Source organism: Cryptotermes secundus, unplaced genomic scaffold, assembly GCF_002891405.2.
Source record: "Cryptotermes secundus unplaced genomic scaffold, Csec_1.0 scaffold1079, whole genome shotgun sequence".
NCBI classification, from domain to species: domain Eukaryota; kingdom Metazoa; phylum Arthropoda; class Insecta; order Blattodea; family Kalotermitidae; genus Cryptotermes; species Cryptotermes secundus.
This window is the reverse complement of record NW_019720729.1, coordinates 345-23,266: the sequence shown is the minus strand read 5'-3', so window position 1 is coordinate 23,266 and position 22,922 is coordinate 345. Positions and strand designations below refer to the sequence as shown.

The following is a 22,922-nucleotide window of genomic DNA, read 5'->3' as shown; positions in this document are numbered from 1 at the left end:
TAAGTTGTGTGTGTCTGTGTGGGTGGGGGTGGGCTTTTCATTAGTCGAAACCTCTGTTATGGATAGAAATTTATACATTTCTATAGCTACAGGGTACATTTTATTCCAGAAAGATCATATTTTCACGCATTATATATGACTATAGACGGTGTTTGGATTGNAGTCAGCAATGTTACGTCAGCGCTTGCCATTCATGTGTCATGTATAGTGCTTGGAACTCTTAACGACAACTTTGACATGGCGTGTGAGTTTTTTGTAGTTCAATTTAATGGTTTCATGTCACTCACAAGTTAGTTTGATGTTACGTACATTATTAACATTACAGAAACCACATATTCCTGCCTGTTTTAATATGTATTTTGTAATCAACAAGTGTGTAGCACCGGTCAAAGTTTCACACTTCTCTGGCCATTATCTCCGTAACCGTTCAACTTTGGACATAGGTGTTTTGGGTTATGTCGGCATACTTTAACATAAGGAACACCCTCCCGAAGTTTGGCACATTCCTCCTGGGACACTCTGTATATTGACAACGTTGCGCTGACCACGCGACAGCCTCTATCCGCTAAAGTTAGCACTAACTTCACCGACAAGTGGCGATCACTCGGTCGGTATAGTTCGCTTGCGGACTACAGGCCACGGAGTTTGTATTTTTTTTATACAAATTGTAATTAAAAATAACCATAACACTATCGCTATTTCCACAATTTATAGTTTACTTGAGCACACAGTCTGATGTTCTCAGCCTGTTGCTAGATGTTTCTTGGTAATGGCTCCAGCAATGGTTATTCCTCTGCCTCCGACTCAAGTCCTATCCCCACAGAGTCCTATACAGAACTGAACTAAACTCTAACCTTGTCCTACTTATAACCTCTTGGCAGGAACCACATAGAAAACACAGATCTTCCATTTTTGTGGTCCAGCTGTTAACATTATTAAGAATCTTCTGCCTAAAAAGGTCGTTGTTTCGTTGTTTGTTACGCGGGAACGTGTTTACCGAGCCGTTGCCCTGAAACAGCCCTGGTATATCCGCCCATCTCGCTGCCGTTACATACCAACGGCTCTACGCCTTACAGTATGAACTCAGCTGCTGTACGAGTAATATTATGCACTACACCTGTTAACAGTTACATTGACGAATTAAGTGCAATGGGACTGCACTTGCAGAATGCATCCTGTATCCGGAACGGAATAAGAATTCTTGGTGTTTAATTCCTAATTCGAATTGACATTGATGAATGTCAGTGGTGTTTTGGATCTGGAGAAAAAAAATGTTCTGGCTTTGTTTAGGGTATTAACGTCCTGCTTCAGTATTTTCCTTAAAGCAGGAAAAAGGACAGAAAAGTTCAGTCTGGATACTCAGGACTCTGAGCCACTATTGAACACGAGATATCCGCATGCATATCACTTGTTACGGAACAGGTCGGTCTAACGGTAACGCTCTAGACATGTATTGATAAAGAGCTCGTTTCGAACCTCTAGTGAGTCACCATCTGTCCTCATAGGTGTTTCATGACTTCACCTGGTCCCTCAAACCAAAAATAAGAATAGAAACCCGGTTATCCCACGATAACTTCCTTCAAACTCCAATTCATATGTCATCCTACCATTCGACGCCATATTGCCTGTGATGCTGACAGCGTCATGGATAACACACTAAAAGAAAAGGAGGTATGGGTTCACTCCAGCGTGACAGTCTGTTTCTTTGTGGAAGAATCGCGTGTAGTATTTCCTCTCGATATTTTGTCTTCATGCTCCAAATTTCTGCGCGTCTTATCTGAAACTGATCGAGGGGTCGCATAATCTAGAAGTGATCGTAAGTTCTGAACTTGGGGTAAAATTGATGATCCTTGGTTTGACTTGAGGTACACAAAATGGAAACAGTGAAAAAAATAATTTGTGTACCGTGAACCGGTTCATAACCAATCAGAATGTTGCAAAAGGAACTGAATTGTAATGTACACGCGTGAAACACCGGACAAAGAGTCAAAGATCCTTGAGATGAGGATCGAACAAAAGAATTGTGATAAAACAAGTAAACTCGCTTCTTAGGTGTGATCTACAAATGTAGTAATTAAGTGTCCTCTTAGGCTGCGCCATAGCTCAAGCGGTTAGACACTGTCTTCTCACCGCGGCGGGCCGGGTTCGATCCCCGGTCTGGTCAAATGGGATTTGTGGTGTACAAAGTGGCGTTGAGGCGGGGTTTCTCCGAGTACTTCGGTTTCCCCTGCCAATCTTTATTCCACCAAATTTTCCATCATCATAATCACCCGGGGCAGGTACAATAGGCCAGTCAGTGGCCGCCGTGCCGAGTGGACCCAGCTGGACTTCACCTCCCCCTAAGCGAAGTGTCCTATTGCATTAATATTATTACTTTTGTATATATATAGGCCTATTACAGTCACAAATGCAACATTTACTTTTGCTTTATATATCTTTATATGTCTCGGCCGCATACAGCCATTATTAGATAATTAGGTACATATCAAATTTGCGAAAAGAAAANCATCTTGTACTTCACGTAAGTTTGTTTACGCATAATAAGCCATGCTGATAGATAATATTGTGTTTAATAGTATTGGTGATACCAGTGTGGTGAGCTATTTGAATGTGCAATTTCCAGTGTACCCAGTAAGCCCGNGTCACACCGTAAAAAAAAAGGCGACTGTGAGAACAGGTTTTCGCGGAAGATGAGGGGTCTACGACGTTGGAAGCCGTTACCAGGCAACTGGTGAAGACAGAGAAGACTGAGAAGACAGTGGGTACTGCAATGAACTATGAAGTATGTGAATTAGTGATAGCGCTATACTTGCTTGTATTTTCGAGTTGCAAATGTGGATCAAATCCGGTTACCAATCTAAACCTGCGTGTATGGATATCGTTGCACAGTTAATTTTCGGGTGTTACGTATGTTTCACTAGCTTCTGTATGTATGCACAAGTATTTCTTGAGCTAGTTTTATTGTTATGGTTCCTAATATGTATAGGGATTTTCTACAAGTATCTGCAAAGTTAAACAAAACATCTCGTGTGGGGATCATATCTCTCCGTCTGTCTCTCTGACTTTCTGTGATCTGGTATCAGGACCTAAATTGATAGATAGATTTTGTTTTAGTTCAATACGAAATACTTCAACTAGAAATAATTTGGAAATTTAGATTTTCATCCGTGTTTATTCGTATCGAAGACTAGTTTACATAGGGCCTTTTAGCATGCTCCGTCTGTTCAATTAATCCTTTCACAGATTTTACTGGAATTCGATGTGGAAGGCTTTCATAAAATGTTGTCGAGTAGTTCCGATTTTCGGTCCTATTACTCCGCAATAGAACCCAGTTTACATAAGACCATGCATGGACTTTTCCAGGTATCGCATACAATCCTTCCGCACATGTGACTCATTACGTAGCATATCACTATAGCCGTTTTCAAGTAGGCGTAACAGCCTTGAAGTAATGTCACTGGTAACTCTGGGTTACATTACGGAGTACACCCTTTCTAGGCTCCTTCCTGTAACGCTCATCTTCTTCGGAGAGACTACTTTTTTATCGAAGAAAGCAGTCTTCTGGGATGTGGCGTCGTGTAGATAGTGTGTTAACCGACGTTTCGGAGGAGCATATTGCTTCCATCTTCAGGGTAGAAGAAGAAGGACACCTGATCACGCTGGTTCCTCGCTTGCGGATTTTCCTACAATACGTAATAATGATTATTGTTTTAAATTTGCCGAGAAGCAGTGAGTGGAGAAGCATGTAACGTTGCAAACCCTCAGTTGATTATTTCAGCGTTTACTTTGATTACAGTCCTTTCAGTTGAAAGATCAAACCTCGGTCTAATGGATTAGAAACCCATAGGCCGACGCTGAGCTCCGCACTTCATAAAGCAGTGTCAGAAGGGTCAGAAGCCAGGTAACCCGGAAGTTGCGGTGGGAGCGTCCCTGCCTATTGCACTTGAGACATGAACGTATCACCTGCCGGTCAATTTGTTTTATTGCTAGTGGGGTACTACGGCCACTTCTGGCCTATTGTACCAGCCCCAGATGATAGGTGAGGGTGATTGTGAAGCAATTGGTGGCATGAAGATTGGCAGGGGAAACCCAAATACTCAGAGAAAACCTGCCCCACCGCCACTTTGTCCACCACAAATCCCACTTGACCAGTCCCTGGATCGAACCCGGGGCTTTGCGGTGAGAAGCCAGCGACTAACCGCTTGAGCTATGGCGCGGTCTTGGTTACAGTAACTAACTGTGCCGACTTTAACGGATAGAAGGTGTCGCGTGGTCAGCGTGACGGATCCCCGCCGCCGTTAATCTCGGTTTTCTAGACCGGAGCCGATATTTCCTTGAAATAGCTCCTCAGTTATCCCCACGAGGCTACTTCTAGAAAATCTGGTAGCGCCGGGAATCGAGCCCGGGCCCTCTTAATCTGTAGGCAGGAACTCTGACCGCTAGACCACAGAGGCGGTCCAAATATTCAATCAGTCATGTTATTTCCTGTGTCAAAGTGTGACGTGTAAATGACATTTCAACAAGGGGCGACCATATACGGTACCTATGCGCAAAATGGCTGCTTAAGGGAACAGAGCAGAAGATTCCTGCTCTAATTTCAGGACGTATAAGTTGTAAATGTAAAGAAACTAGGCATACATATATATTTGTAAATACATTTAGACAGACAGGGTTGTTAGTGGAAAGAGGTGAACAGTATCAAACCACAGATTACTCAGTAAAGAGAAACTAGATGAAACCAGTGCTGGGCTTGAACATCTCCTTTAGAATCCTCCAGACGCCTTGATCGGATTTCAAGAACGTCAGCAAGAAATGCTACTCCTGAAATTGAAACTACAGGAAATGTAATGGCTCGTCATATACCGCATGAGCTAGCTTCACAGTCGCTGTTAAACGATTCGACCGGAAAATATAATATACATTGGTGTTTTGAGTGTCAAATGCGCCCCTGTACGAACCTGTGATGCCCGAATAGCTGCGGTTGCCTCTCCTCCCTAAGCAGCCGAACGATATCTCTCAGACGGCCACATTTTATTTCTACATCAATAAATTTCGAACCCGCCAATGTAGGCCGATTGATATGGATCGGATAGCTTGACCCTGTTACGCTTTGACTTAGCCAAGGCGGTTCGATATTGACACGCCTCAGATTCATGTGCCACATTCTTCATACTCGAAACAAACAATTACAGCTGCAGTTTCTTTCAAGTTTGTTGAGCTGGAGCCAGACTGAGTCCACTTGGTACGCCGGCCACTGTTTGGCCGGATGACAGAGGATGAGTGTGGAGAATTCTGTGGAATGAGAATTGTCAAGGGAACCCGATGTACTCGGAAAAAAAAAAATGCCTCAGCACCACTTCGTCCACCACAAATGTCACATGACTTTACCTTGGATCGAACCCGGTCCGCCGATGTAGTAAATTAGCGACTAACCACCTGAGTTATGGCACGGCCACCTACAGCTGTAGTTACTCCGTGGCCTGTACTCCACAAGCGAACTATACCGCTCGAGCAACCAACGCTTGTAGGCGAAGTTAGTGCCGCTTCTGTGTTCTAGTGGTCATAGTTCCTTCCTACAGATCCAGACGACCCGCGTTCGATTCCCGGTGCTACTAGATTTTTTTAGAAGTAGCCTAGTGAGGATAATTGAGGAACCATTTCAAGGAAACAGCGACTACGGTCCAGAAAACCGAGATTAATGGCCGTGGGGATCCGTTGCGCTGACGACGCGATACCCTCTATCCGAAAAAGTTGGTACTAACTTCGCCGACAAGCAGCGGTCGCTCGATCGGTATAGTTCGCTTGCGGACTACAGGCCACGGAGTTTCGTTTTTATTTGTTTGACTGAATATTTAAGACATCCGCAAGGGGTAAGTGCTGAATAATTTATTTGGGGGATGTAGAGGAAGTGTAGTATGTAGAGGCTTCTGATATGTCGAGATCGCTCTAGTCCGAACCTGTGAGAGCCTACTTCTCCTGCCTGAGTGCTCGTAACTGCTTTCTCTGGTAGCGCTCAAACGATGGCAAAGATAGTCGAAAGAAGAAAAAAGAAGTAAGGCTGAATTCATTATCATAGCTTATGAAATGCACTCCATCTGAATCGTTAGCTCTCCCGCTATCGCACTTACTGTCGCTCATAATTATAGAGTGAGCACTACATTTACATAAGTGTTACGCTTAAATAATAATATTCTGTACTTTACGAGCGGCATAGCTAGCGATATAGCGACGAGCTATGGGTTTGACTGTCGGGATTAGATTCACAGCAAGGTTAAGAGATTTTCTTTCGTTCAGACCGGCTTGGGGCCTACCCAGCCTCCTGCCCTAAGGATACCGGTTGCTCTTTCCCTGACGGTGAGTGCCGAGGGCAAGAATAATGGATCTATACTCCCATTCCCCTATACGCCTATATGGCGTAGTGTTTAATGACAGTTTTACCTTTACCTGCAGTATATCATAGCACTTCAGGGCATGTTATATCATCCAAATTAATTTTTCCTGTTCATTTTCCTACAAATGACAGTCGAAACATCGAAGATTAGGTGAGGCAAACGGTGAGTAAACCTGATTGATTTTGACCACGTCTGCTGTTCATTTAGGAACAGTGAGCCACAGTATGCAAAAGGCAACGGTAATAGTCATAAGATAATTACGTCGATGTTTTCACTTTGCACAGTACACGCGAGCAGACCTTGGTAATTTCGTCACCTTCTCTTCGTTAGAGGTTAGTATATTTTTTGTTCTCCTTGGCATTACAGCCCCAGTTGGCCTAGGCCTACCTCCATGACCTTCTCCGTTCACTTCGGTAGAGGTTAGTATCTAGCGGCCTATAATCCCCTTTACACTGCAGACCACATTTCTTTTCGATCCACCGACCTACAATCGTTTTCTGTGAGCCAATCCTTTTCCCACTCAATTCCAACTTCTCGTCTTTTCTTGCTGAACCTTTGCTCAGGGGACCAGATTACGCGGGTCGCTGCTCTATAACCACGTTATGCCTGCATGGTAGAGAAACAAAAGGCACGTCTGATGCTTTTATGGGAAGAGCTTTTTGAGCTTTCCTTGGCACATGTTTGAAGAGAGTGAATTGCTTTATGGTGCGGTAGGAAAGCCGAGACAGCGAAGTTGAACCCGGGCTTAAGTAATCCGTTTGTAGCTATCGATATACGATATCAGTCCTCTTTTAAATTTCATAGACGTGGAGATTAAGACATTCTGGGAAGACCTAATCGCCCACTTTCCTTTCATACGGTACGGACAGCACAAGGGAATAGACGGGAGCAGTAGGAAAGAAAGAGAGAGAATGTGTGTGGGAGAAGGCCAGTTAGTGAGAGGGTGTGACCAATTGTAGTCAGATCCCTTCTCTCGTCGAAGAGGAGGCCCAATTTCAAAACATATAAAAGTCTTCGAAAGAAAAATATAGTCATGGGTTCTGACGGAACCCGAAAGCAAGATTGACTGTACAGAACTATAAGGTTTATTTTGGACTCTATCCATCGTCTGGTATACATATATAAAACAAAGAACCACCACGTTTCGGAGACTGGATTTGTCTCCGTCCTCAGGTGGATTGGGCAAGATAGACCTACTCAGTTGCACCCGTTAGAGAGACCTAGTCTCAATCACTGGATTAGCTCTCTCTAACGGGCCCAACTGAGTAGGTCTATCTTGCCCAATGCACCTGAGGACGGAGACAGATCCAGTCTCCGAAACGTTGTGGTTTTTTGTTTTATATATACCAGATGATGGATAGAGTCCAAAATAAACCTTATAGTTCTGTAGAGCATACACCATCGTCAGAATCCCTTAAAGTCTATTAAGATTGACTGTGCTAGCGAGGACCAGCATCAGTTTACCCGACCGGCACAGACAGACACACAGACATCAACGTTTTCTCGAAATAAGGGAAGTAGACCAAAAGCCTTATCCGGGTTCACAGAATTGTAAAATAAACTTGGAAACTAATGGAACGTTAACATGAACTTGCGTTTTCGACTGTAGATAGTTTCCTTGTTGTTATAATCAATAGTTTTCCATTGCACCTCTTCGGTTGGATACTGAAAATTATTATCCTGAAAAAAAAAAAAACTTCCTTGTTTTATACAAGACCTGGCAATAAATTTCGCGAACTCGGCATGGCAGCAGTGGATAGGAACCTCGGTATGGTTTGATAACGTTGGCATATCAGCATTTCACAGCTGTGTTGTTGTTGATCTGTGGCAGTCTGTATTTTTGTCTGAGCGTGTTTTGCTGTGCCGTCGCGAGAGTGTCGGAGCTTGAATTAGAGCAGTCTGTGAGGGAGTTTTTTGCTAGTAAACAAATAACTGTGCTGGAACACCCTCCCTATTCACCGGATCTAGCCCCCAGTGACTTTCTGCTGTTCCCGAAGATAAAGGAAATATTGAAAGGAAGGCATTTTGACGACATTGATGTCATCAGGAGTAATATGACAGAAGTCCTGAAGGCCATTCCACAAATCCAGTTCCAAAATTGTTTCGAAGGGTGGACTAGGCACTGGCATCAGTGCATAGCTTCCTAAGGGGTGTTTTAAAGGGGACCACAGAGATATTCATCACTGAAGTAAGTAGCACTTTTACCTCGATTAGTTCGCGAACTTTATCATCAGACCACGTATCTTGACATCTTCATTTCGGTTCTACCGTTATAATTTTTCTTTTCATGACTACTGAATAACCTGAGTATTGAATGTTTTAGAGAACCATTTATACCCTAGCCAGTAACACAGACGTTCCCGTGAACATTATTATGAGCCTAGTAAGGAAGCACCCAGGACTAAGAACAAGAATATTTTTGAGTAAGACATATAACACTAACATGTGCACTTATTACACTAAACGTACTTTCTTTGTAGGTGTCTTAGTGAAAATTTGTTGATTTAGTACAACTACTTGCAGTTTAAAAGACATTTGTCCGGAATAGCGGAATTAATTTTGGAAATCAACTTGAAGTTATTTTTCGTACATATGCATGTTGAAATTCCGGCCTTCATCTACACTTCCTGTTAACAGCAGTGACTGTGAAATATTCTGTATTCTTTTGTGCATGTGTATGCCCAAATTTCGGTCCTCAGCTACAATTCTTGTTAACAGCAGAGACTGTGAACTATTCTGTATTCTTTCGTGCATGTGTATGCCCAAATTTCGGTCCTCAGCTACAATTCTTGTTAACAGCAGAGACTGTGAACTATTCTGTATTCTTTCGTGCATGTGTATGCCCAAATTCCGGTCTTCAGCTACAGTTCTGTTAACAGCAGAGACTGTGAAGTGTTGTGTGTTGTTTTGTGCATGCGTATGTCCAAATTCCGGCCCTCAGCTACAATTCTTGTTAACAGCAGAGACTGTGAACTATTCTGTATTCTTTCGTGCATGTGTATGCCCAAATTCCGGTCTTCAGCTACAGTTCTGTTAACAGCAGAGACTGTGAAGTGTTGTGTGTTGTTTTGTGCATGCGTATGTCCAAATTCCGGCCCTCTGCTACAATTCATGTTAACAGCAGAGACTGTGAGGTATTCCTTGATATTTCTTCTATATGTATGTCCAAATCCCGGCCTTCAGCTATAATTCTTGTTTACAGTAGAGACTGTGAAGTGTTCTGTGATATGTCGGGATGTAGNTTTCCAGTAATACCGAAACATAAGACTTTTGAAATTTAAATTACCGAGAATTAATTAGAAATAAATTTCATGGTCATCTATAATCATCAAAATAAATAAGGGCTCAGAATGATCAGCGTCAAGCTAAATTCTTTTTACAGTAGAGACTGTGAAGTGTTCTGTGATATGTCGGCATGTACTCCGGTGAAAGCCTGTAGACGTTTTAATGGAACACATTGCCTCGTTTTCATGAACGAAGAGTAATCAAGCAAAAAAAAAAAATGAAGCGAGTAGAGCTATGATTTTACCAGACTACATGGCACTCTAGCCCAGAAGTCAGCATTCACCACAACTGTAACTATATAAGAAATTCTGTGGTGATGGGGCAGAAATATTTTGTAGCAGGCTGTAAAATCGTAGGCCCCTATTTGAAAAACGCAATTAGTTACTTCACTTCAGCATTGATTGGGTTTTCATTTCTTGTTGTCAAACTTCGCCCACTTCATATACGGGGATTTCCAGATTCTAATCTCGGCCCACAGAATGGCCATCCCGACTGAGGTTTGTCCTGGTTTTACTCAGTCTTTCGAAGCAAGTGCTGGGATAGCATCATGAAGTAGGCCAAAACAGTCTCTTTTGACACCTTTTACTATTCGTTAATAATCCCATCTTTTGAAGGTATGGAACCTAAAGAGTTTTGAAGTGGCCGGGGCTTGAAGCTGACCGCTTACCTCCAGCTAGTGCAGAGGTCAAGAAAATGTGGATCTATACAGCCACTCCTCCATATGCCTTCATGGCGTAGAGCTTAATTAGTTAAACACATGGACAACTTTATCTTTATGAACAACTCTTTGTTGGCCAGGATGCTGTCTTATAATAACTTGCTAGAAGACTTCTGCTCCTTTGCAATTAATGGCAGAACCACTGGTACAGAGTTATGCTTGGAGCAGAACCAGAAACCCATCTTAGACAATGTGTTATTTGATACAGGTATCCTGTATCCTGTCAAATAATAATTCCTTCTGTGAAACTTAAAAAGAAGTAAGACTTAAATTTAAGCAAGCTTACATCCTTAAAATTTGTAAAAGTCTGTAGAACTACCCACCTTTGGTATTTAATTTCTGAACTTGCTTCAGCGTTGCCCTGCACTTTAACCCTTTTTCTCGCATCTCAGTAAATCCACAATTTGTAATTTTTCAAGTTATCTGACAGTTTCACAAAAACCTCAAACCATACGGTACAGTAGTGTCTGACACTGACAGTATGGAAGAACAAAGTGTAAAGTGAAAAGGATTTCAAAGGAAGTGAACATGGCCTAATCAAGACACTAGCCCAGCATTCCTGAAGAAACTGAAGAAAGCCATGAAAGACCTCTATCAGGTTAGCCAATGTTCTAGCAGAAAGTTGAGGTGATCACTACTATAACAACCTGTTCAATTGTGCTCTTAAAGATGGTGGTGGTGATGATGGTGATAGCAACTATAACAACTGCACCAGTAATATCAATAATACACAATAACAGCACCAATCACATGGATGACTGATGATAATCAGAATTATGCTAAATCTGGATTCTAAGAAATGTCAAAACTGAAGGCCGAAGTTTAATTTAAAAACTCATTCAGGCATGTGTAACTTGCAAAATATTGTGGATATTCTCTCATGTTTTCATGAGTTTTGAAAATGTAACTAGACAATTTGTCTGAAAACTTGAGAGGGTACTTTAGCTAGGATCAACTTAGAAAATGTTCTTCTTTTACTAGCACTTTAATTGCATTTTGTTTCATTTCTTTCAGATGAGGCGCTTACATGTAATGTATGTGATCGCTCATTTGGCAGCCCTCGACAACTAGCACACCATCAACAGAAGAAACGGCATTTTGGGTAAACCATCTTTATAATTTTAGATAATAAAATATTAAAAGAGCATTACTAAAGTACTGCATTCATAGTCATTATATTGTATTGTAATAAATATCCCTATTTATCTTGGAATCAGCCAAGACTACACAAATAATCAACTGGATTTTACCTCTCAGGCAGAGAAATATTATTCCTCACCAAAATCATCACATAACAGATAACCATCAAAAGCTTGTGTAATTTCTCATACTTTATATGTGATTTCAAACAAAAATGTTCTTTTAGTTTCTTTAGTTCATTATATTTGATCTTAACTTTACTGTGTTAATTTGATTCTCATAATGTGTGGCTTTATATTTTGTTGTGCTTGTAATTAATGGACTGGACGACCAAGGTGTCAGCGTTCGGGTTGAGAAAATAATAAATAAGAATTATATAAAAATCTCCTCTTCTAAAAGACATTTAATTGAAGAGTACAGTCTTCTGGGTTGCAATACCATGTAGTTTCGAGACAGTGTTGTGTTTCAGAGGAACATACTTGCTTCCATCTTCAGGGTTGAAAAGTAACCCAGAAAATAAGGTAGCAGAACATCTACTTTTTTGTCTTCATTTCATACTGTCTAGTTTACCTTAAAACGATTGTCTCAGTCATATCTTGACCAACTGTAACAGTCGATGGTTGAGTGATCTGGCCCTCAAATGACAGAAAATAAAACCCCTAACTTTCACCCATAGATATCCTTTTGACACTGCTCCCATACACTCCCTTGTGTTAATATACAGCTGTGCATTATTCTGAATGATCTCGAAAGTGATGTATAGGTGTAAGTTTCTAAGCAAGGCCGCGCCATAACTCAAGTGGTTAGTCACTGGCTTCCCACTGCAGCACCCCAGGTTCGATCCCGGGTCTGGCCAAGTGGGATTTGTGGTGGACAAAGTGGTGCTGGGGCAGGTTTTCTCCGAGTACTTCGGTTTCCCCTGCCAATCTTCATTCCACCAATTGCTCCACAATCACCCTCACCTATCATCTGGGGCTGGTACAACAGGCCAGAAGTGGCTGCAGTACAAGGGACTTAGTCCCACCCCACTAGCAATAAAAAAAAAGTTTCTAAGTATGCAACTTCCATCTCTAGGCACAATTTCCGAAGCTGACCTCTCCAATGAGCCATTTTCATGTGTTAAATTAAGACTTCAGTTAATATGCACACAATCAAAACTTCAGAGACGGAAATTGTTTCTGGCAAATGTTGAGACTGCAATCCTGACTAAAGCACAAATAGCCCTACCTGCCCTCTGGTAGTTTTATCCACAACTGTTAACAACAAAAGCCTTCTAAATAAGAGCAGAATAAAAATAGAATTGCAAATCTTAGGAAACTCACAGACAGGACTATATTTGCAATACAATGGCAATGCAATAATGACACATGCCTCACACACTGGAGGCAACCTCAGCGTAAAAATTATAAGTTTTCTCAAATATTAGATGAAGAGGGACATGATAGTTTTGTGGTCGATGAGGAGAAGACTGAAGGGAACGTCATGAAAAGGAAATATTAAGTGCAGCCACTCTTCAACAATTTGGCAGTTTTGTTGTGTTAGGGGAATTGGACCAGGATAATGAAAGATTCAGGTCACTCTACATAATGATACAAGAAATTTTTAAATTATTAGTAGACTTTGTGGGAAATAAAATACAGAAACAGAACACTGAATTGAGACAAGCAGTGAGCATTGAAGGAAGGGTTTTGGTTATGTTAAGGAATGGTTTATTTTAGTAAAATTAAATAATATAAAAAATTAATGGGAATATTTCAGGTTAAGCTAGGCCCTACATTTGTCTGGACAATACAAAGCTCATTCTCAATGCTGAGTACTTGAAGATCAGGGGCTGTTAATGCATAGTTTCTCTCTGAACTGTGTCTGCAAAGAGGCATTGTGGTATGGAAATACTGAAATCTGAAGCACTGTTTTCGCACTGTATTCCATGGTGGAGTTTTGTGACTATGGCAAAGAAAATGGCTTTTTCCATCAATCACTGATAAATTTTAAAGCTTCAATCTTGAATTTCTACTTCTGCTGGCGAGTCATATTTAGAAGTCCTGCAACAGACTCTGGAGAAATTTAATTTCAGCAGTCTTTTCAGATTCCTCTTCTAAATAAACAGTTTCATTTTCATTACTCTTCCCTTTGGTGGAGATTTTTCCATTTCTATACTCTTGGAGGTATAAGATTTCCTTCCTCTTACCTTCCGGTTTTTATGTATTGAATGAGGAATTGCTCTGCCTTAACTACATAATATGATTTCCCTGCAGGTGGCGCTGAACTGCTTTACAGTATTTTGGTGGTGGGGGGAATTTTCCTACCTGTTCAGTTCTGTAATTATAGAATTCCTGCATGAAAGAGTTTATTATTGTTTATGGCAGGAATTGTATGTTTGCCATGAAGAAGAGAGTAGGTAGGTTTGGGTACCATCTGCAGACATTCCAATATTAATGCTATTTCAAATTCTAATTCCTTTTATTAGTTCCACTGCTATTACTTCAGATGTAGGGAGCTTTCCTGGAAACAGCCATGTTCCTCGTGTTGTTCTGAAAACAGAGACATGACCTTGTAAACAGACATAATGTGAAGCAAATGGTGAGAGGTCTAGAGCTTAAGTTTAAAATGACAATAAATTTTGAACTACTGTCACATAGGGTGAATCTATCAAATCAGGAAATAGACTGCAGGCAGTTATACTTTTAGTGCTCAAGAAATGAAATGAACATAACAGAATGTGATTTAAAAGAATATGTTGCAAAGAAATGCAAGACTAATTTTGCCTGTGGTTCTGTATGGGTGTGAAATTTGGTCTCTGATATTAAGGGAGGAACATAGACTGAGGGTGTTGAGAACAGAGTGCTGAGGAGAATATTTGGCCCAAAGAAGGATGAAGTGCAGGAGAATGGCGGAAACTGTATACCCTTCACCAATATTGATATGGATATTAGAGAGACAGGATGGGATGGTATGGACTGGATCTGCCTAAGGACCACTTAAGGACTCTTGTGAACACAGTAATGAATCTTTGGGTTCCATAAAATGTTGGAACATTCTTGAGTACCTGTGCAACTGTCGGCTTCTCAAGAAGGGCTTATCTTCAAGAAGTTAGTATTTTAGTTTGTTTATTATGAAGAAAATAAGGGTTTCCTTTTTATAAATAAGAAATTTTACAATGCAGAAGGAATAACTGAAGATTGACCTTATTCCCCAATGGTTAAGGTTGGTGAACAAAGGTTCATTGTTAGAGCCTGGCCATAAAACCTAAATGAGGGTAACACAACAGGGACCATAATGTAGAGGGGTAGCAGATTGTCAAAACTTTTTGAATGGGGAAGGAGGAATAGAGTTTCAGCCCCTAGACTCAAACTGTGAGCCTCAGGACCAATAGGAAAACTGGTTACATCTTCCAAAACTGGTATAGGGACAAATATGGTGGGGTGAATGCTCTGCCTTGTGTATAATGTTTGTTCAATGTTCAATTTATTTACCTTCCGTAAATCCAGATACAGGTAGACACCATAGGATATGGAACAAGTTAAATACAATATAAATACAATGACATCCATACAATAACAGTCTAATTGAAAAATTAACAAGATTACAAATGGCATAAATATGAGTTAATTATACTTACACAACACAATTTGAGCCTGTTAACAGAAACAATGTCGATCAGTATATTGCTAATAAGTATAAGATTATGAATTATGTAGAGTCGTGCANTTGTTACACTCGACGGACTTTCTATTAACTTTTAGAAGAGTTGTTAACATATTTGTGGGAGCTGTGGGTAGTTGGTGGTAAATGTGGAGAGGATTAATGAGACAATAAGACAGCCAGACTAAGGAGGTTTTAACTTATGTATGAACAGCAATTTTAAAGTGTGAATTTGTAATTGTAGAGAAGTGTAATAATCGAGGTTTAAAAACAGTGCTTTGAATATTAGATGGGTCAACATGAATTTCAATCTTTCTTTAATTAATAATTTAACGTACACAACTCCCCAAGATTTGTTCCCTACCCAGTCATTGAAACAACTAGAATTTCCTGAGATAGGAACCCATGACTACTGACTAACCGACGCATCTTTTGCACCTCCTACTTATGAACACCAGAACCACCAGAGGCTGCTACCAAGAAAATCCTGGAGGCTGGAAGTGTGCTGAAGTCAGTGTGACAGTTGCAGATCTCATATTTTTCCATCATCTTTGCATGACTGAGCTGTGACACACAGAAAAATAAATATTAAACATATCTGTCATAACATTAAATATATCGTGTGTTAGCGGTTTTTATATCTGCATACTTCAAACTTGATATAATGCACTAAAGTTCAGAGAGTTTCTGCATTCTTTCATCTCAAATGTTCTTTTGCAACAAGCTGCTTAAAGCAGAGAATTTCTGCTTTCTTTCACCTCAAATGTTCTTTTGCAACAAGCTGCTTAAAGCAGGCCCAAATATTATTATCTAGTACCTGGCAAATGAAGTTACTTTCCTGATAATATGATTTCATTTTATGATAAGTAATAACACAATTATTGAAGCTATGTCAGAAATATGATCAGGTATTTGGACATTGCTACAGCAGATTTTCATGCTTTCACCTACTACACAGAAATGGTCAAAAGTCTCTGAATGGTATGCCAAATTGTGCTGGATCAATAGATGGCAAACATTCCAGATCAGAAAATCCTAAGCACAAAATTTTCTTCCCTCCTTTACTTACAGTTGGTTCAGATGCTGACATATTATACAACTATTGATATTGAGGGTATTGGCTAAAATAATAATGAAGCTACTTTTCAAGTATCAATACTTGACATTAGATGAAAATGGAAGGAATGGAATTACTACCTCTGGCCCCTTTGTCATCAGATGCCAGTAGTAAACCACTTCCTCATTACTTTATTGAGGTTGAAGCATTCCTGCTTAAAAAAGTAAGTGATGATATTGTATCCATAAACAACTCTGATAGACATAAATTTATTTTCAACTACATAAGTTCTTAAAGCCAGAAGTGTGCGAAGTATGTCTTCATATGTTTAATTCTTAAGTTTTACATTCTTGAGGAACCTACGCATTTACAATGAAAGAACAGTACAATCGGTGATCCGAGCTACATGCTGTTATATTGTGAAAGAAGTTTCTCTGTAAGAAAAGATTATCATTGGCCACACCAGCAAATTTTACTAGCTTTCATTTTGTAAGAACGTTCTGTGTGATTTTCTCTGCTCAGCCAAAGGATCTATTTCAACACCAGTGGAAGTACACACGTGAACAGCGACAGCGATCTTAAATCATCTAGAAAATTATAATAGACATATCTAGTTGCTCTTTCAGTGAAAGTAATTTAAAGTGTTAAGGGAAATTACACAATTCAATCAAACCTTTCCCACTCTTTTCCTATATTAAGTCAATTTTGTCTTTCCTTGAATAGCCAAGATCTTTCCACTTGTAAAGTAATGCCCCCCCCCACAAGCTTCACAGGTCTGATATTTGCTTCCTCTTCTCATGCATCAGCAAACCGTGTGAAACTTGATGGAATATTTATCTTCAGTGGTGATATGTTTTTGACTTGAAAAAACTGGGTCATCACCTTATCATATTGGCCCACTGTCAGCATATCATCATCATCATCATCATCATCATCATCATCATCATCATCATCATCATCATCATATTGGCTTCAGTGTGTGTGATTCTGTTTAGAGACAGTGAGTTGAAATTTTAATATCATCTCACAACCACTTTATCATGAGCAGGGAATTTCTATGTAAGTATGTGTAGTACTGGGATGTCTATACCTTGTAACCGACACAAAGCAACATTTCTGGCCACACAGTAGCACATTTAGATCATCAAAAACATAGAGAGGATTTTAGTTTGGGAGTAACTACTAACTGTTTTGAATTTTCACAAATCACCTGTGATAGATGACACTAATACACTTCTGAAAAATTGCCATGGTATTTTTATTAAAACATAAAGTTACATCACTGAGGTAAATATGTCTAAAACCATGTTCTCAGATGTTCAGCATGTGACAGCCTGTTTCCCTCACTAATGGCTCTTGAGCATCACAAAGAAGAATTCGAACATTGGTCTGGTGACGAGAGTATTGGCAACACAGAATCTGGTGATGAGACAAGTGATGATACAGTGACGAGTGAAGAGCTGGAAAGGCTTCTATAACTTAAGTATGTGTGTTAGCTACTTCAATGCTGTAGATACTTTCTTAATTTTTTTATTTATTTTCCCTTCGGTGTGACCTTTTCAGTTTGAGTGGTAATGAGATTATCTTCCTGTGAAGGCCTGGACATAATGTATGACTGGGTGTGTTAAATATGCAGGCTGCTAGGTAATTAGTATTCATATGACCCATGAGATTGAAAGAAGATAGCTTTTGTCCCTTACCTATCTGATTAGTATCATCAAAATGCTATGGTGAAAGGCGTATTTTAAAATCAATCCTTTGTGCTATAAATAAGTTCCATACATGCACTGAGGGCAGCAGATGCCAAACTTGTTAACAAAATCACAGATGTATGTTACAGATTCAGTAGAAACTTAGGAATACAGTGGACACAGCTTATTGTGATCGCTTCAGGACCCAGCTCAACTCATTACAATAGCCAATGAAAGAAGACTGCAGCTGTTCATCTTCATTTATTGATGCAAAGGAGAAATGTGTATGTAAATAATGTAGAAATGAACATGAAAGAAAACTTTAAAATTGAACAATATGAAACACTCTAAGTTGACTGTCCATTTTTTCTTTGAGAAAGTCATCAGTAAAAATGAAACAATGTATCCAGAAATCCATACATAACCATTATTACAGCCAAATAAAGAAAATGTTACAATCAAGAATTTGAATTTTTTAATTTTCATTGCCTTTTATGGGAAGGACATTCATTAAAAGTTCATATTCACATCAGAGCTCAAGAGCAAACTGGGTTGTTATGTAATCATGTGCACTTAGCATGTGTCAAGGCTGTGATAAGGCAAAAAATAGACAACATAAACCAAAGTGAAATATTACAATAAGTATAATTTTTTCTGTGTACTGATATACATCTGATTAGGACTTCATAGAAGTGATCACATTGTATGAATGATGACATTATCCGCGATTACAATAGGCAGTCCATTGTACCTCTAGTTTTACTGCTGAACGGTATTTTTGAAGTTTTGCACATGGCCAAAATGTAAGAATTTAAATTCTAAAATTTATTCAGAGCGTAAATTCAATAAGATTAAAATTTCTAACCCACACTTATTGTTCTAAAAGTGCTTTTCAGCACCCAAGAGTGTAACTTAAGAAATTTGCAATTGGCCCACTTAAAAATATCAGGGCACAGCAAGACCACTCAATGAAAATATATAAAACACAATCATGCGTGAATGTTCTCCACCAGTTTCACTGAAAGAGCAATGCGTTCCAGGCTGTCAAACACTAGAATTCAAGCATGAAGATTAACAAATTAGACATACAGCCAGACAGGAAAAATCAGGATATTTTAAAACTAAACTTTTACCAAAAATATGTTCAACAAAGGATCAATTAAGAAGAACTGCATATTGAATGTGTAGTTCAATATTTTTTGCTGTCTGAGCTTGTATTTAAGTACTTCAGAGCCTGAAGAAGATACTTGCATGTTGAAACATGCTGCCACTTTTGTGAAAACTGGTGAAGAGTGAAAATGGCATGACCATGCATTTCTGTTCATTCAATGTTCATATTGCACAACATAATACATCACAATAAAACAAAATCAGTGAACTATAACATCACTTTCTTTTCTTATTTCAGCAACCAAAATTTGATCTGTAGTTGGAATAAGTAACCTACATCAACTGCAGAGTATAGACATATTATAAATTAAATATATTTTTATATCTATGCAAGAAGGATGTTTACTTTTAAAATAAAGTAACCTTCAACATATTTATACCCCAAGAATTAGAGCTGTAAAAGTTCAGAGATTAAGCCACCAATGGAAATGAAGAGAGAACTAAAGGGTAAATTTCTAGTTATCTTTGATTTTAAACTTTCATATTCCAATGTCAGCAAAACAGAATTCCTTTAACCAGAACTTTTTCTAAGAACTGCGACAATGTAATATTCTGTAAATAGACATTTTTATTTATTTCATTCTATTTGTTGTAACCATGTGACATCTACACAATACATACACAGGTGGCCCTGTCAAATACACAACAGTGACCCCCTGTTCTTATATAATTTAACAGAAGTGCAAAAACTGACATACACATTATCTGTTACTTATATACACAACTGAAGGTTACTGTCTTCTATAATGTGATAAATCAGAGTGTAAGATGTAAGCAGCAGGTTCTCCCAGAACATCAGTAAATATCCAGAAGATTATAGCACATCACACCCAAGCAGACACTAATCCTTATAGTTACCTTCATGATAAACTCAAATCTCACAACGCTAGGGCTACTGTATCATATAAATGTTTCTGGTCTAACAGTAAATTGAATTTATACCCTTGCTCTCACCTAAGTGTCCTGATCCTCATTAATATGAATGACTCAAAACAAATGACTGAAAAATAATGTATGTTTTCTGTACTTAAAAAGTGATCTCTTTAGTCTGAAAGACTTAAGGCTGGTGCTGTAAGAAAAGGAGCACAATTCAAATGCTAATCAGGAGTAACTGGAACTTACAGGCACCATCCAGAGAAGAATGCATATATATATAATAAACATAATATGTACTCAGTGCACTGAAGTAATTTACCAACTGGCACAAGTTTTTTTTTTTTCCATACTTGACCTCTTCAGAAGCAAACATTTTAACAAGAAGTTGTGGTAAGAACTAGTCACCTACTTTCCTGTGAAATGACATGGACCATACAGAAAACATCTCCAGCAATTCTTTGTTCTCACTGGAATGTGTTTACCGAGTCACTGCCTAGCACCTATAAGGGGTATACACATACATACACACAGACTGATGTGGGCTTAGGTTCCATGATACACATACCAAGTTTCAGAAAAATTGGTTCAGGCATTCAAAAAGTGATTGTTCCCATATTTCCCTCTAATCTGTTTAAACTCTGAATTGTCATCCAGTCTGTGGAACATGGTTGGAGAAATCTGTATAATTCTGCACACTTTTTGTTTCCAACAAAATATTAGGTTCATAATTTTCAGGTGATACTGAAAAGGGTCTACAGATACTCAAACACAACTTCCATATTCCTGTAATCATGTACTAAATTGTGTCTGAGAATCAGTGCTGGGAAACAGTGGAAAATATGACAGGTCTCCTCTATTTTTGCTGTAAAATAGTTGTATTTTAGCTCAAACAATAGAAGAGAAGAAAACTTGTATGAAGTTTCTTGCAGAGGCACTTCAAGAAACATGTTATATCATCAAAGGCAGATTGAATCCAACCATTCTTCATTTTCTGACTCCAGATATTTTCCATTTTACTTTTAAAAATAGTTTAATTCTTTACCTAATTTCTAAAAACACTGCAAGATACTCTTGACAGTTTGCCCTCTCCTTTCTCATAAGCACCATCTCATACAGCATCAGTTGAAACAATGGCAGATATGGGATAATTAAACTTTATTACTTGATTCCTGATGTATAATATAGTAACAATGTCTATCATATCATTTATGAAATTCCCTTCTCAGGAGACTTCCTGCTCAATAATTCTTTCATAACATACACAGACTATTGTCCATATAAACACCAGCTACATATCCTACAGAATAGTGATGATTTCTATGCCGACTTCTTCACCCACTAGTTTTTACATTTAGAGATCACACACCTGTCAGCTTTCAAATGTCTTGAGAGTATTATTTTACTCCCTGAAAAAACAATAACAATTTGGTTCTTTCCATTAACATCACGAATCACATGCAAAATAATGGAGTAAAACCAAAACTGCTCACAGACTTTTCTCAATTGGCCTGATAAGTTTACTGAATCATCACTAATTCTGCATTGAACTATAATCCTTGATAAACATACGTATGTCCTCAGATAGAGATATTCATTTAGGACCCATCTCTTAATGAACCATTAATAAACACTTTTCATAAGATCACCATCTGTAAATAAGTACCTTGTAGGCCTACATGTATTCCCCTGCCTAATACAGAAACTTTCTCTCACAGAGGCCCCATTCTGCAATATTTGCATTCTTGGATTAGATACGAGCAGACGGGATACTTTCAGAGATCTAAATCTGGTTATGTCATTTTAAGTTACCCAGTGTTGTTGTTGCATTGTCATTACCACTGTCATTAATAACGTTTGCTGCGCGTGGACGTAATTCCGTTCCAGCCATTTTCACTCGTTGAGACTAACCTTATTTCCTCTGGTGACGTTAATACTGCTTTGATGACTTGATGGGTGGGGTTCTGGTAGGCAATGAAATTCCTTCTCGGGGTCGTTATACGGGCCTTGGGTCATGAGGAGACAAAGGGTAATAATGTTACGCCGACACACATTACATTTACTCACTGTTTAATATTATCATATGTTGAAACACGTCTGTCCGTAGGAACGACCGAATGAGAACTCTCCTAGAAGCTTGGACTATATAGTTGAGTTTTGTGACATAAATTCCCCCACCCTCGCAGATATATTCCATCATTGCTTCTGATTCGATCATTCAAAAGGAAGGCGGTATTACAAGTTTAAACCCTCCAATACCCTTCTTAAAAATTACACCTTTGAAACCGCTGGTCCAGCGATATTCTCAACGATTCTTGAGACCTCGCTAGACTGCAGCTGCAAAGTGTAACATTACAGACGCTATGCGGCATCTTTTACTCATAAGATATATATATTTGCTTCACGTAACAGCGACACTATGGCACCACTATTACGTGCCACAGGGATATAAGTGTCAGTTGTTTATAAGCTGCTTACTCCAAGTCTTGCTCTTAATATTTCAATTTAAGCACTAAATTAAATTGGACGACTTCACTGTGTTGTCCACATGCTAGTCTTTTTCACCAGTTGTCAGTCAGTGGTTCTGCTGTTGTTCGCACACAATTTATATCTGCCAGTTTGCAGTTAGTCACTGGGTCTTCTATCATTCACATGCTGGTCTTGGACACCAGTTCCCAGTCATTCAACAAATCTATTCTATGCATACTAGTCTTTTTCACTGACTCCAGTATTGGTTGGTGTAGTTGACATTAGGATTTTAAATTAGGCAAGAATCTACTATTTAATTTATATTACTAAGAAATGACTGACAAAATTTAATCATATGACTAACTGTAAAGTTTATATATAGCACAGCCTAATGGTTTCTATATGCATGACCTGGTTTAACATACTAGAATTCTGCATTCTGCCCACACAGTGTGTTTGTGGGTTTCATATGGTTCTCACAATAA

At 39.1% G+C, this 22,922-nt stretch overlaps 1 protein-coding gene across 5 annotated transcripts in view; it reads left to right on the top strand.

The window, feature by feature from the left end:
- Positions 1–22,916, top strand: part of LOC111872917 — a 388,527-nt gene extending 365,611 nt beyond the window's left edge. For 2 of the 5 annotated variants that reach the window (XM_023867202.2, XM_023867235.2), the window contains 2 exons: positions 11,410–11,497; positions 17,550–19,320. In XM_023867202.2, the coding sequence (XP_023722970.1) occupies positions 11,410–11,497; positions 17,550–17,712 (251 nt within the window). In that variant the 3' untranslated portion in view covers positions 17,713–19,320. The other 3 variants (XM_023867228.2, XM_023867212.2, XM_023867219.2) reach the window with 3 other exon arrangements.
- The last annotated feature ends 6 nt before the right edge of the window (positions 22,917–22,922 follow it).